Consider the following 12061-nt stretch of genomic DNA (forward strand, 5'->3'; position numbering starts at 1 on the left):
ATATGCATTTAAACAGACACCAGATAATTCAAACAAATCAAAAGTACTAACAATACAAAACAAATATTTAATATAAAATCATCAGATATCATAAAAGTTACAAAAGTAGTCTGTTCTTTGTGTCTATACAACATTAGTAGGAAGAAAGCTAACTGCATATTTAGAATGTGAATTTTTATTAAATGATATTGTGTACATTCTTGCTCATACCACATTTTCTCATTATTTTTTTCATGTTTTTATACGATTTAAGGCACTATAGTTACATAAAATTACACAATTTACATGAAATTATAATGTAATTTCACATCATGAATAACACTTTTTTAAACAGTTTGCAAAAGTGGCAGAAAAGTTATCATTATCTATATTTTTGATATAGAAATACTTTGTACACAACATTATTTAATTTATCATTTTTACTATATTTTTTAATATATAGAAATATATTTGTACACAGCATTTTTTATTTATTATAATATTTTTGAGTATATATTAATATATTTTTTTCACATTTTTAACACTACTGACCATGTGTACATAATATAATTTTCTTAATAGTGTATACAACTTAATTTGTAATTTTTGTACAACTCCCCATTTCCAATTCATCATCTTTTTAAAACAAATGCATATAAAATCTATATTTATTTGATAAATGATAGATCATTTTTGCATTGTAAATTGTTTTAAACATCGTTTAAATCACTCAATATAAAGAGACCAGCTCTAAAAAATATACTATAAAATCACATATATCCTCTACATAAAAAATATGGATTTTAAATCTAAACATATTCCTTTATCATTATATCAAACAAGGTCTCTTTAAATTTTAAAATCATATATCTAAAAAAAAAGAAATGAAGGGCACCAAAAAGGAAACATATAAAATATAATTGTATTAAAAAGCAGATGATTTGATAGCTCCATGATTTGACACTTAAAACGTGGAATCAATTCACTTTGTGTAATGTGTACATTTTGTCTAATATTTTACTAAAATTGGTACTGTATGACACATTACATTTAAACAAATGTACAGCGTACACAATTTAAAGTTTGATGATTCAATACTTATACCAATAATGTTTACAAAAATAATCATTGTCATCTAATGTTCAATGCATGTTTTTGCTTTCAAAACTTTACAGTAACTCTTTCAAAACCCAACTACTCAAAACTGTAAGCCTCCGAGAAAAAACTTAGGTCATCTAAAATGTTTCATACATCTGACAATCAGACATTGTGTGTAGGACCAAGTTCACTGTAGTAGTGACTGCAATATGGACTGAACCAATAACAAAACATGCCTACATTTATATTATAAGCCAATATATGATTTTTTTATAAGCATACTCAATAAAGTATTTTTTTATTAATAACATTTTTGTTTTCTGTCAAGCTACATTTTTACTAGCTTCTTTCATTAGCCTTTTCCCCTTAAATGTTATGTAATTAATTCAACTTATTAGGTTATTATTTATTTTAAAAACAATTTATAAATGCTCAGTATTATTATATATTATTTTTATTATTATTATCCATATTCTTATTTTATTTTACAGTATAATTGAATTGTATAATCTGTATATCAACCACAAATATGTTTATTAACATTTGGTTGATCGTGTACCTTTCATCTCATCATAAATGTTTCTTGTAATTATCATTCTCTTTACTTATATTATTTGTAAAAAAGTAAAAAAATTGATATTTCGAAATTTGAATTCAGTAAAACAAATTAGATTATGGTATGGCAGATTACAGCTTTAATTCTCTGTGTATGCAGGGGTGTAGGCTGGAGGAGGATCCATGGGCTGGTTACCCAGGGCAACATGTATAAGATCCGGTGGTAAGCCAGCATACTTCTCATCCAGTTGATCAATTGGCACCTTCTCATCCATACCACCTCCAATTGCTCCAAATGTTGAATAGCCTGGATTCTCAACTCCAACATCACCCTCAATACCAGACTAAAAAGATAAACAAATTCTGATTAAAATAACTGTAACATTTTCATGTAAACTGATTTAAAGATATAAATAGATTCTCTACAACATTGTACCAATGACCTCTAGCAAATGATAGAAGAAGTAAAATAAAAAATATGCAGTTTTAAAACTAACCACAGAATTAATATTTGCAACATTTGGTCCTGTTCTGTAGGATACTGCACCAGTAGATTCTCTTTTCCTATAAATAAATGAATATATACATTTTAAAATCCAAAGGCAAATTACTGAAAGAATGACAATGCTGTGGGTATCAGTGGCTGGATCTCAATGGTGATACAAAAAAAATAAATAAAAAGCTAAATCAAAACGATAAAGTAAAACAGCCAGAAAAATGTGCAATTTGCATTTTAAATATATTATATGTATTTTTAAAGGAAAAAATTACTAATAATACAATACCACAGTCAGAGTAACAACTATCATTACTAAAAATAATACTTCCTTATTAAAAAAAATGTACTAACCTCCTTTTTAGTCTGAGTAGGACAAATAACACTATACAGACAATAATGATGACTGACAATGCTAAAAGACCAGCCATAATAGGTACAAGATCTGGAAAACAAACAAATGTGTAAAGATATGAATGTACAGACAATAATGATGACTGACAATGCTAAAAGACCAGCCATAATCGGTACAAGATCTGAAAAACAAACAAATGTGTAAAGATATGAATGTACAGACAATAATGATGACTGACAATGCTAAAAGACCAGCCATAATCGGTACAAGATCTGGAAAACAAACAAATGTGTAAAGATATGAATGTACAGACAATAATGATGACTGACAATGCTAAAAGACTAGCCATAATAGGTACAAGATCTGAAAAACAAACAAATGTGTAAAGATATGAATGTACAGACAATAATGATGACTGACAATGCTAAAAGACCAGCCATAATCGGTACAAGATCTGAAAAACAAACAAATGTGTAAAGATATGAATGTACAGACAATAATGATGACTGACAATGCTAAAAGACCAGCCATAATCGGTACAAGATCTGGAAAACAAACAAATGTGTAAAGATATGAATGTACAGACAATAATGATGACTGACAATGCTAAAAGACCAGCCATAATCGGTACAAGATCTGGAAAACAAACAAATGTGTAAAGATATGAATGTACAGACAATAATGATGACTGACAATGCTAAAAGACCAGCCATAATCGGTACAAGATCTGGAAAACAAACAAATGTGTAAAGATATGAATGTACAGACAATAATGATGACTGACAATGCTAAAAGACCAGCCATAATCGGTACAAGATCTGGAAAAACAAACAAATGTGTAAAGATATGAATGTACAGACAATAATGATGACTGACAATGCTAAAAGACCAGCCATAATAGGTACAAGATCTGGAAAAACAAACAAATGTGTAAAGATATGAATGTACAGACAATAATGATGACTGACAATGCTAAAAGACTAGCCATAATCGGTACAAGATCTGGAAAAACAAACAAATGTGTAAAGATATGAATGTACAGACAATAATGATGACTGACAATGCTAAAAGACCAGCCATAATCGGTACAAGATCTGGAAAAACAAACAAATGTGTAAAGATATGAATGTACAGACAATAATGATGACTGACAATGCTAAAAGACCAGCCATAATAGGTACAAGATCTGAAAAACAAACGAATGTGTAAAGATATGAATGTACAGACAATAATGATGACTGACAATGCTAAAAGACCAGCCATAATCGGTACAAGATCTGGAAAAACAAACAAATGTGTAAAGATATGAATGTACAGACAATAATGATGACTGACAATGCTAAAAGACCAGCCATAATAGGTACAAGATCTGGAAAACAAACAAATGTGTAAAGATATGAATGTACAGACAATAATGATGACTGACAATGCTAAAAGACCAGCCATAATAGGTACAAGATCTGAAAAACAAACAAATGTGTAAAGATATGAATGTACAGACAATAATGATGACTGACAATGCTAAAAGACCAGCCATAATCGGTACAAGATCTGGAAAACAAACAAATGTGTAAAGATATGAATGTACAGACAATAATGATGACTGACAATGCTAAAAGACCAGCCATAATAGGTACAAGATCTGGAAAAACAAACAAATGTGTAAAGATATGAATGTACAGACAATAATGATGACTGACAATGCTAAAAGACCAGCCATAATAGGTACAAGATCTGGAAAACAAACAAATGTGTAAAGATATGAATGTACAGACAATAATGATGACTGACAATGCTAAAAGACCAGCCATAATCGGTACAAGATCTGGAAAAACAAACAAATGTGTAAAGATATGAATGTACAGACAATAATGATGACTGACAATGCTAAAAGACCAGCCATAATAGGTACAAGATCTGAAAAACAAACAAATGTGTAAAGATATGAATGTACAGACAATAATGATGACTGACAATGCTAAAAGACCAGCCATAATCGGTACAAGATCTGGAAAACAAACAAATGTGTAAAGATATGAATGTACAGACAATAATGATGACTGACAATGCTAAAAGACCAGCCATAATCGGTACAAGATCTGGAAAAACAAACAAATGTGTAAAGATATGAATGTACAGACAATAATGATGACTGACAATGCTAAAAGACCAGCCATAATAGGTACAAGATCTGGAAAAACAAACAAATGTGTAAAGATATGAATGTACAGACAATAATGATGACTGACAATGCTAAAAGACCAGCCATAATAGGTACAAGATCTGGAAAAACAAACAAATGTGTAAAGATATGAATGTACAGACAATAATGATGACTGACAATGCTAAAAGACCAGCCATAATAGGTACAAGATCTGGAAAAACAAACGAATGTGTAAAGATATGAATGTACAGACAATAATGATGACTGACAATGCTAAAAGACCAGCCATAATAGGTACAAGATCTGGAAAACAAACAAATGTGTAAAGATATGAATGTACAGACAATAATGATGACTGACAATGCTAAAAGACCAGCCATAATAGGTACAAGATCTGAAAAACAAACAAATGTGTAAAGATATGAATGTACAGACAATAATGATGACTGACAATGCTAAAAGACCAGCCATAATCGGTACAAGATCTGGAAAACAAACAAATGTGTAAAGATATGAATGTACAGACAATAATGATGACTGACAATGCTAAAAGACCAGCCATAATCGGTACAAGATCTGGAAAACAAACAAATGTGTAAAGATATGAATGTACAGACAATAATGATGACTGACAATGCTAAAAGACCAGCCATAATCGGTACAAGATCTGGAAAAACAAACAAATGTGTAAAGATATGAATGTACAGACAATAATGATGACTGACAATGCTAAAAGACCAGCCATAATAGGTACAAGATCTGGAAAAACAAACAAATGTGTAAAGATATGAATGTACAGACAATAATGATGACTGACAATGCTAAAAGACTAGCCATAATCGGTACAAGATCTGGAAAAACAAACAAATGTGTAAAGATATGAATGTACAGACAATAATGATGACTGACAATGCTAAAAGACCAGCCATAATCGGTACAAGATCTGGAAAAACAAACAAATGTGTAAAGATATGAATGTACAGACAATAATGATGACTGACAATGCTAAAAGACCAGCCATAATAGGTACAAGATCTGAAAAACAAACGAATGTGTAAAGATATGAATGTACAGACAATAATGATGACTGACAATGCTAAAAGACCAGCCATAATAGGTACAAGATCTGGAAAACAAACAAATGTGTAAAGATATGAATGTACAGACAATAATGATGACTGACAATGCTAAAAGACTAGCCATAATCGGTACAAGATCTGGAAAACAAACAAATGTGTAAAGATATGAATGTACAGACAATAATGATGACTGACAATGCTAAAAGACCAGCCATAATCGGTACAAGATCTGGAAAACAAACAAATGTGTAAAGATATGAATGTACAGACAATAATGATGACTGACAATGCTAAAAGACTAGCCATAATCGGTACAAGATCTGGAAAAACAAACAAATGTGTAAAGATATGAATGTACAGAGATGTTGATGTTTGTGGGATTCTATTGAATGTGTATATTAGTATACATGGTTCAATGAAGTGTCTTAAGTCTGTCTACACTATCAAACATTATGCGACAAAACAATGTGATGTGCCCATATATGGACTCGATGATGTCATATTACTACCATATTTGGGTACATCACAAACAGTTTGATAGTGTAGACAGAGCTTTACACACAAAAGTTGATTACCCTTGTGCTTTTTCAATTAAATTTATTATCCCAAATAAACAGTTTCCATATTTTAAAATTCTTACTTAACTGCTCACATAAGTTTTAATTTTTTTTCAAAATCATGATTTTTCGCTGAACTTACTAGAAACTTCATCATCCTCACCACCTGTTGATTGGGCAGAACAAAAACTCTTTTCAGATCCATCTGAACACCTAGAAAAGAGATTTATATTTATTTATTTCTATTTATTCAAATCTGATACCAAATAAGTGTGTATCATAGAAGTGAAGGGGTGCGGGGTACTTTTATAATTATTACAAGTAGACTTCTCCAATAAATATATAAGTGTAAACTTGTTTGAATTGTCAGTTCACTAATATTCACCAAATACCATACTTAATGAAATTCCATAGAAAACATGGTTTAACTTACTTGCAGAAACCGTTTTCAGTACAAACACCATCGCCACAATCACATGATGCTAAACATTAAAAAATGCATATGTATAAGTTTAATGTTTAATACATAATAATAATGGTACTGTAGCTTGGTGCCAGCTTTGTAATCACATCACGCTGGGTTCAGTCTTTTAATCAAATAATCATGAAAAAAAACCATTTGATCAGAAGACATCATAACCTATTACCTACTAATACATTTTTAAATACAAAACAAAAAAACAAAACATAATACTAAACAAATAACAATAAAAATATCAAGTTATTTGTATAAAATATAAACTGACCCTTTTTATGTTCACAATTGGTACCATCAAAGTCGTTGGTGCAGAAGCAAGTATATCCAGACACACTTACTGTACACGTTCCACCATTCAAACAAGGTCGGCCATTGCATTCATAATATCCTACGCAAATCACAAATACAAATTGATTAAATTTACATCTCCCACTACACATAAATATTACAAATTACTAACAGTGATATGCCACCACAGTGTTATTGCACAAAACAGTCAAATATAACTTTTACTAGTTTGTGTTTTCCTGAAAATAATGACTTCTATGAAAAGGCTTGCTATGATGACAAACTTGAGAGAGTTGTTTTGCATTCTTAACTCACACCCTTCAGATGAGAACTTAAGCAGTCTGTAAGTGTTCATTGCAAAAAAATAACATTACCTTTCTGACATGTTTTTTCATCAATAAATCCATAGCCGTCTGGGCAAGCACATTGGTAGTCGAGGTCATCACTCCCTTTAGGAATGATGAGGCAAAGATGACTGCAGGGATGGTTGTCACATGGATTGGAAACTGAAAATACAGGATATAAGGTTTGTTAGATGTTGAATAGGGCTGCAGGGATGGTTGTCACATGGATTGGAAACTGAAAATAGAGGATATAAGGTTTGTTAGATGTTGAATAGGGCTGCAGGGATGGTTGTCACATGGATTGGAAACTGAAAATACAGGATATAAGGTTTGTTAGATGTTGAATAGGGCTGCAGGGATGGTTGTCACATGGATTGGAAACTGAAAATACAGGATATAAGGTTTGTTAGATGTTGAATAGGGCTGCAGGGATGGTTGTCACATGGATTGGAAACTGAAAATACAGGATATAAGGTTTGTTAGATGTGAATAGGGCTGCAGGGATGGCTGTCACATAGATTGGAAACTGAAAATACAGGATATAAGTTTTGTTAGATGTTGAATAGAACAATTCCAAATGTATCATATCATGGAATACGTGCAAGCCAGTTATTGTGTGTCTATTTAGTCTAGTATCAAATCAAATCACAACACTTGGCTTGTCATGTTGCAAAAAAAGTCAACCACTATTAAATATATATATATATTTGACAAAATTATTTGTAAAATATTCATAAATTTTACTATATAAAATTAGGCAAAATGGAATGGAAAGGGAACTCAAAATATGCAAATAAGTTTTGAAATGAAATCAATATACAGCAGTACATACATGGAGGATATCTTTCACTGTGGAACATTTTCAGGGCAGCATGTCGACCAATATCAGAAACTAACGATTCCATTCCATTACTCTTTATCTTGTCTCCTACTAAAATGTTACCGTTATCTTTTGTAGAACTTGTCGACCAATAAAAGTTACTTCCAAATACTTCTATTTGGTATGGATTCAATAACGACTCTGTAAAAAAACAAAAACAATTTAATGTTGTATGTGAATTAGTGGTTCTAGGAGGAGTTACAATGTCCACACGGACAGAAGTTATAAAGAAGCGTTGGGGGTACAAATCCTGGTATTTTCTACCATTAGGAGTTATATGTGTTATAATCATATACTAATTTTGACTTTGTCACTTTTAATAAATTATTTGGAAAGTTGAATTTGAGAATATTTACTGAAAACCTTGTCACTTTTTTCTACCCAAATTTAGTTTTGAAAAAAAATCACCTCCGCCTTTGACAGCCCTGAGATTGCTACCATCAAAGTTCATTGAGAAAATCAAATTCTCCTTGCGGTCAGCAAAATATACAGTCTGATAGTTGGCAAAATCAATGGTCAGTCCAGTAGGCTCAATGAGATCTCTGGTTACAAGTTCTTCTCGATGTTCTCCCGTCATCCAAGCTACTTCAATTTTTGGGAATTCTCCTTGATCAGTCCAATATATCAATCTACAAATATTATAATGATATTTTATGAGGGCGCTTGATGTATGAAAGAATCGTTAGTGTGGGTTACAAATCTGTGATTTACTGTACATGCCTACTGTGGTATAAACCTACTCTATGAGAGGCTAGAGGGCTCCCTTTTGTTAAGATTCAATTATTACATATGACATGAAGTTATTGATTTATATATAAACCATTTTAAATCTGTGATTTACTGTACATGACTGTGGTATAATGGTATAAAACCTGCTCTAAAGTGAGATGTTAGGGTTCCATTTTGTTAAGAAACAATTATTACATTTGACATAAAGATATTTATTTATAATCAAAAAATCTCAATGAGATATTTCAACTTCGGTTGAAATAAGTAAATGAACTTGAGTGTTTATCTTACCCTTTGGCTGGATTCACCACAATAGAGAAAGGTTTATCAAGATCTTTGTCAATAAGAATTCTTGCATTTTGTCCATCACTATTAGCAACAGTGATACTTGGGTCAGAGGACAAAGCACGACGTCTACGTCCATCAAACAGATTTTGATCTCCCCAGTCAGTCCAGTATATGTTTCTGAAGGAAATATTCAAAATGGCATTTTTTTTTTACTAAATGTCATTCTTTGCACTAAATGTCATTGTTTGCATTATTGTCATTTATTTAATGTCATACTAACCCAGCAACCCAATCACATGTTATTCCTCTTGGCTGTTTTAAATCCCGCTGAATTTCTTGCAAAGCGCCCTCATTAGAACCTCCTAATACAGCTCGTTTGATTTCAAATTCTTGAGAATCAATCCAGTATACGTAATCTAAATTAACAATGAATAATGATTTGTTATAATTTATTTAATGCACTGGTTTATTTTCCATTGAAATTACATCATCTACCCACTCATTGAAATTTGCGTTAAGCTCTGTCTACACTATCAAACATGTGATGTGCCCTTATATAGACATGATGATGTCATATGACTACCATACTTGAGCACATCACACTTTTTTTTGTCAAACTAATATGATAGTGTAGACAGAGCTTTATACTGGGTGGACAGCTTTGAAAGTTTATGCCCACCTCTTCCCAGTAAAATTAAATCCATGTGATATCAATGATTTTCAACCTACTGTTTTGAACATCCACATCCAAGTCTTCAATTCTTCCTTGTTCTTTTACAAATACATTAACATTTTTAGTTGAGAAATAGTAGCGTTTTATCGTAGGTCCATCAGAAAAGATAAGGTATTCATTTCCATCTGAAAAAAAAAACAATAAGGTGAGGTAAATGCATATGTCAACAGAAACCAGTCAATGACGGCGTGATGTTCTGAGGATGGTTAACAAAACAGGTAACGCTAAAGCAAAACCTACCTTCTGTTTGGCAATCTCTTCCATTCCCAAAAATGTCAAAGTACCCTTGTGCACATTCACATGTGTAGTTACCTTTGGTGTTCACACATACCTGGGGACAAGGATTGTCATTGCACTCATTGTAATCTAAGGAAAGAAATAATAGGCTTTGATAAAAATGTTATTGAGTATGGTTGTCAATCTTTAAATGCTTTCTTATGCTCTGCTTTATAGTAGAACCAAAAAAATAACAATTTTATAATCAAAGATAATCATTTTTGCAATTAACCAATCAAAAGATGTGTTATAAGTAATAACTAACCAGCACAGCTGAACTGATCAACCTGGCTGAGTGTATAGCCTTCTCCACATGAACAAGCAAAACCATACTCCAAGTCTGTGCAAACTCTCTCACACATTGCTGCACCAGTCACGCATTCATTTACATTTTCATCTTCTTTATCTACAAAAGAAAAGATAAATCTGTACATTATCAAACTAGTTTGACAAAAAATAAGTGTGATGTGCCTAAATTTGGCAGTGATATGCCCAAATATGGTAGTGATATGACATCATCATGTCCATATATGTGCACATCACATTTTGTTGTCACATAGTTTGATAGTGTAGACAGAGTTTAAAAGCTAGGCTAAAATTAAATCAAGAATATTTATTCTTCTGTATTATATTTCATTGTGAATTGTTATAGCATGACATAATATATCATAAAGTCCATTAGCTTTATTAACAAACCATAGCATTGTAATAGGTTCAGTCACCAGTTATAATACTGATACTGATGTAATAATAAATAATTTGTTTTTAAAATGAGATGATTCACTTACGGCAACCATGCTCATCAGAATTGTCATTACAATCATCAAAGCCGTTGCAAAGTTTGGTGACAGGCACACAGATTGAGTTCTCACATTTGAATTCATCATATTTACACTGTTCTGGCTGAGGTGTACCTAAACAATATAAAGTAAACATTTATTAATAATGAAAATAAACGAGTTCTTGTATAGCGCCAAATTCCAACGAATCTTGCTCATGGCGCTGTTGACTCAGATGTTACACTTTTCAATTACATAGGTCTCCCCTAAGGGTCACCTCACGTCCTCTTTAAGGCGCTCTCTCATCTGTCCACGACACAGTGGTTGTGTGTTAACTAGTACACCGGGGTAATCCCCTACTCGTCTTGAAAGATGTACTAGGTTCTTTAAAGTGCACACGAGCAATGTGTGTACACACTGGACCTATGGATTATAGCGGGATTATAGCCCTTATCCGAGAAGATTTACTAGTAATAGTTCGCTGGTAAGAACAAGTTGTTTCTCTTTTTGCCTTATAAAATTAAATAAATAAAAGTTGACTTACAAGATTTGTCGGTTTCATCAGAACCGTCTGGACAGTCTTGATATCCGTTACACATTAAGAAACTGTGTATGCAGATAGTTGTCGAATTACATTGAAATTTATTTTCAGGACACGCACCTAAAAAAAACATAATTATTGTAGCACATAAACTACAGCAACTTCTATGACATTATAGTTGTAGTATGTATTTTTGTGTAGGATGAATTTAACAATACAGTGATATACTGTACAGTAACTCTCCCAAAACTGGACACTCTAGCCTGGTTTCAGAATGTATCTTAAAAACTTCTGGTTTTGGTAGACTTTTTGGGAAGTCTTGGTATAATATAAAATACCATATGTTAATGCCAGTTTGTATTAATTGTCCTATTTGGTAAAATGATTCTGATACGATAAATAAAAAAGAAACAATATTCTCAAACGGCTTTGAGATTTACAT

General features: G+C 31.8%; 1 protein-coding gene across 1 annotated transcript in view; it reads right to left on the bottom strand.

The window, feature by feature from the left end:
• Nucleotides 1–44: 44 nt before the first annotated feature.
• The window catches only part of LOC144836123 (prolow-density lipoprotein receptor-related protein 1-like), a 28495-nt gene continuing 16478 nt past the window's right edge, over nucleotides 45–12061 (bottom strand). Inside the window, exons 21-36 of the mRNA XM_078691323.1 lie at nucleotides 11623–11739; nucleotides 11088–11213; nucleotides 10565–10705; nucleotides 10264–10389; nucleotides 10020–10148; nucleotides 9571–9706; nucleotides 9294–9467; nucleotides 8682–8902; nucleotides 8226–8414; nucleotides 7424–7555; nucleotides 7030–7149; nucleotides 6717–6765; nucleotides 6426–6496; nucleotides 2483–2573; nucleotides 2130–2196; nucleotides 45–1976 (exon numbers count right to left, since the gene is read on the bottom strand). Of these exons, the coding sequence (XP_078547449.1) occupies nucleotides 1773–1976; nucleotides 2130–2196; nucleotides 2483–2573; nucleotides 6426–6496; nucleotides 6717–6765; nucleotides 7030–7149; nucleotides 7424–7555; nucleotides 8226–8414; nucleotides 8682–8902; nucleotides 9294–9467; nucleotides 9571–9706; nucleotides 10020–10148; nucleotides 10264–10389; nucleotides 10565–10705; nucleotides 11088–11213; nucleotides 11623–11739 (2093 nt within the window). The 3' untranslated portion in view covers nucleotides 45–1772. The remainder of the gene's footprint in view (nucleotides 1977–2129; nucleotides 2197–2482; nucleotides 2574–6425; nucleotides 6497–6716; nucleotides 6766–7029; nucleotides 7150–7423; nucleotides 7556–8225; nucleotides 8415–8681; nucleotides 8903–9293; nucleotides 9468–9570; nucleotides 9707–10019; nucleotides 10149–10263; nucleotides 10390–10564; nucleotides 10706–11087; nucleotides 11214–11622; nucleotides 11740–12061) is intronic.

This window comes from Antedon bifida, chromosome 1 (assembly GCF_963402885.1).
Source record: "Antedon bifida chromosome 1, ecAntBifi1.1, whole genome shotgun sequence".
In the NCBI taxonomy this organism is placed as follows: domain Eukaryota; kingdom Metazoa; phylum Echinodermata; class Crinoidea; order Comatulida; family Antedonidae; genus Antedon; species Antedon bifida.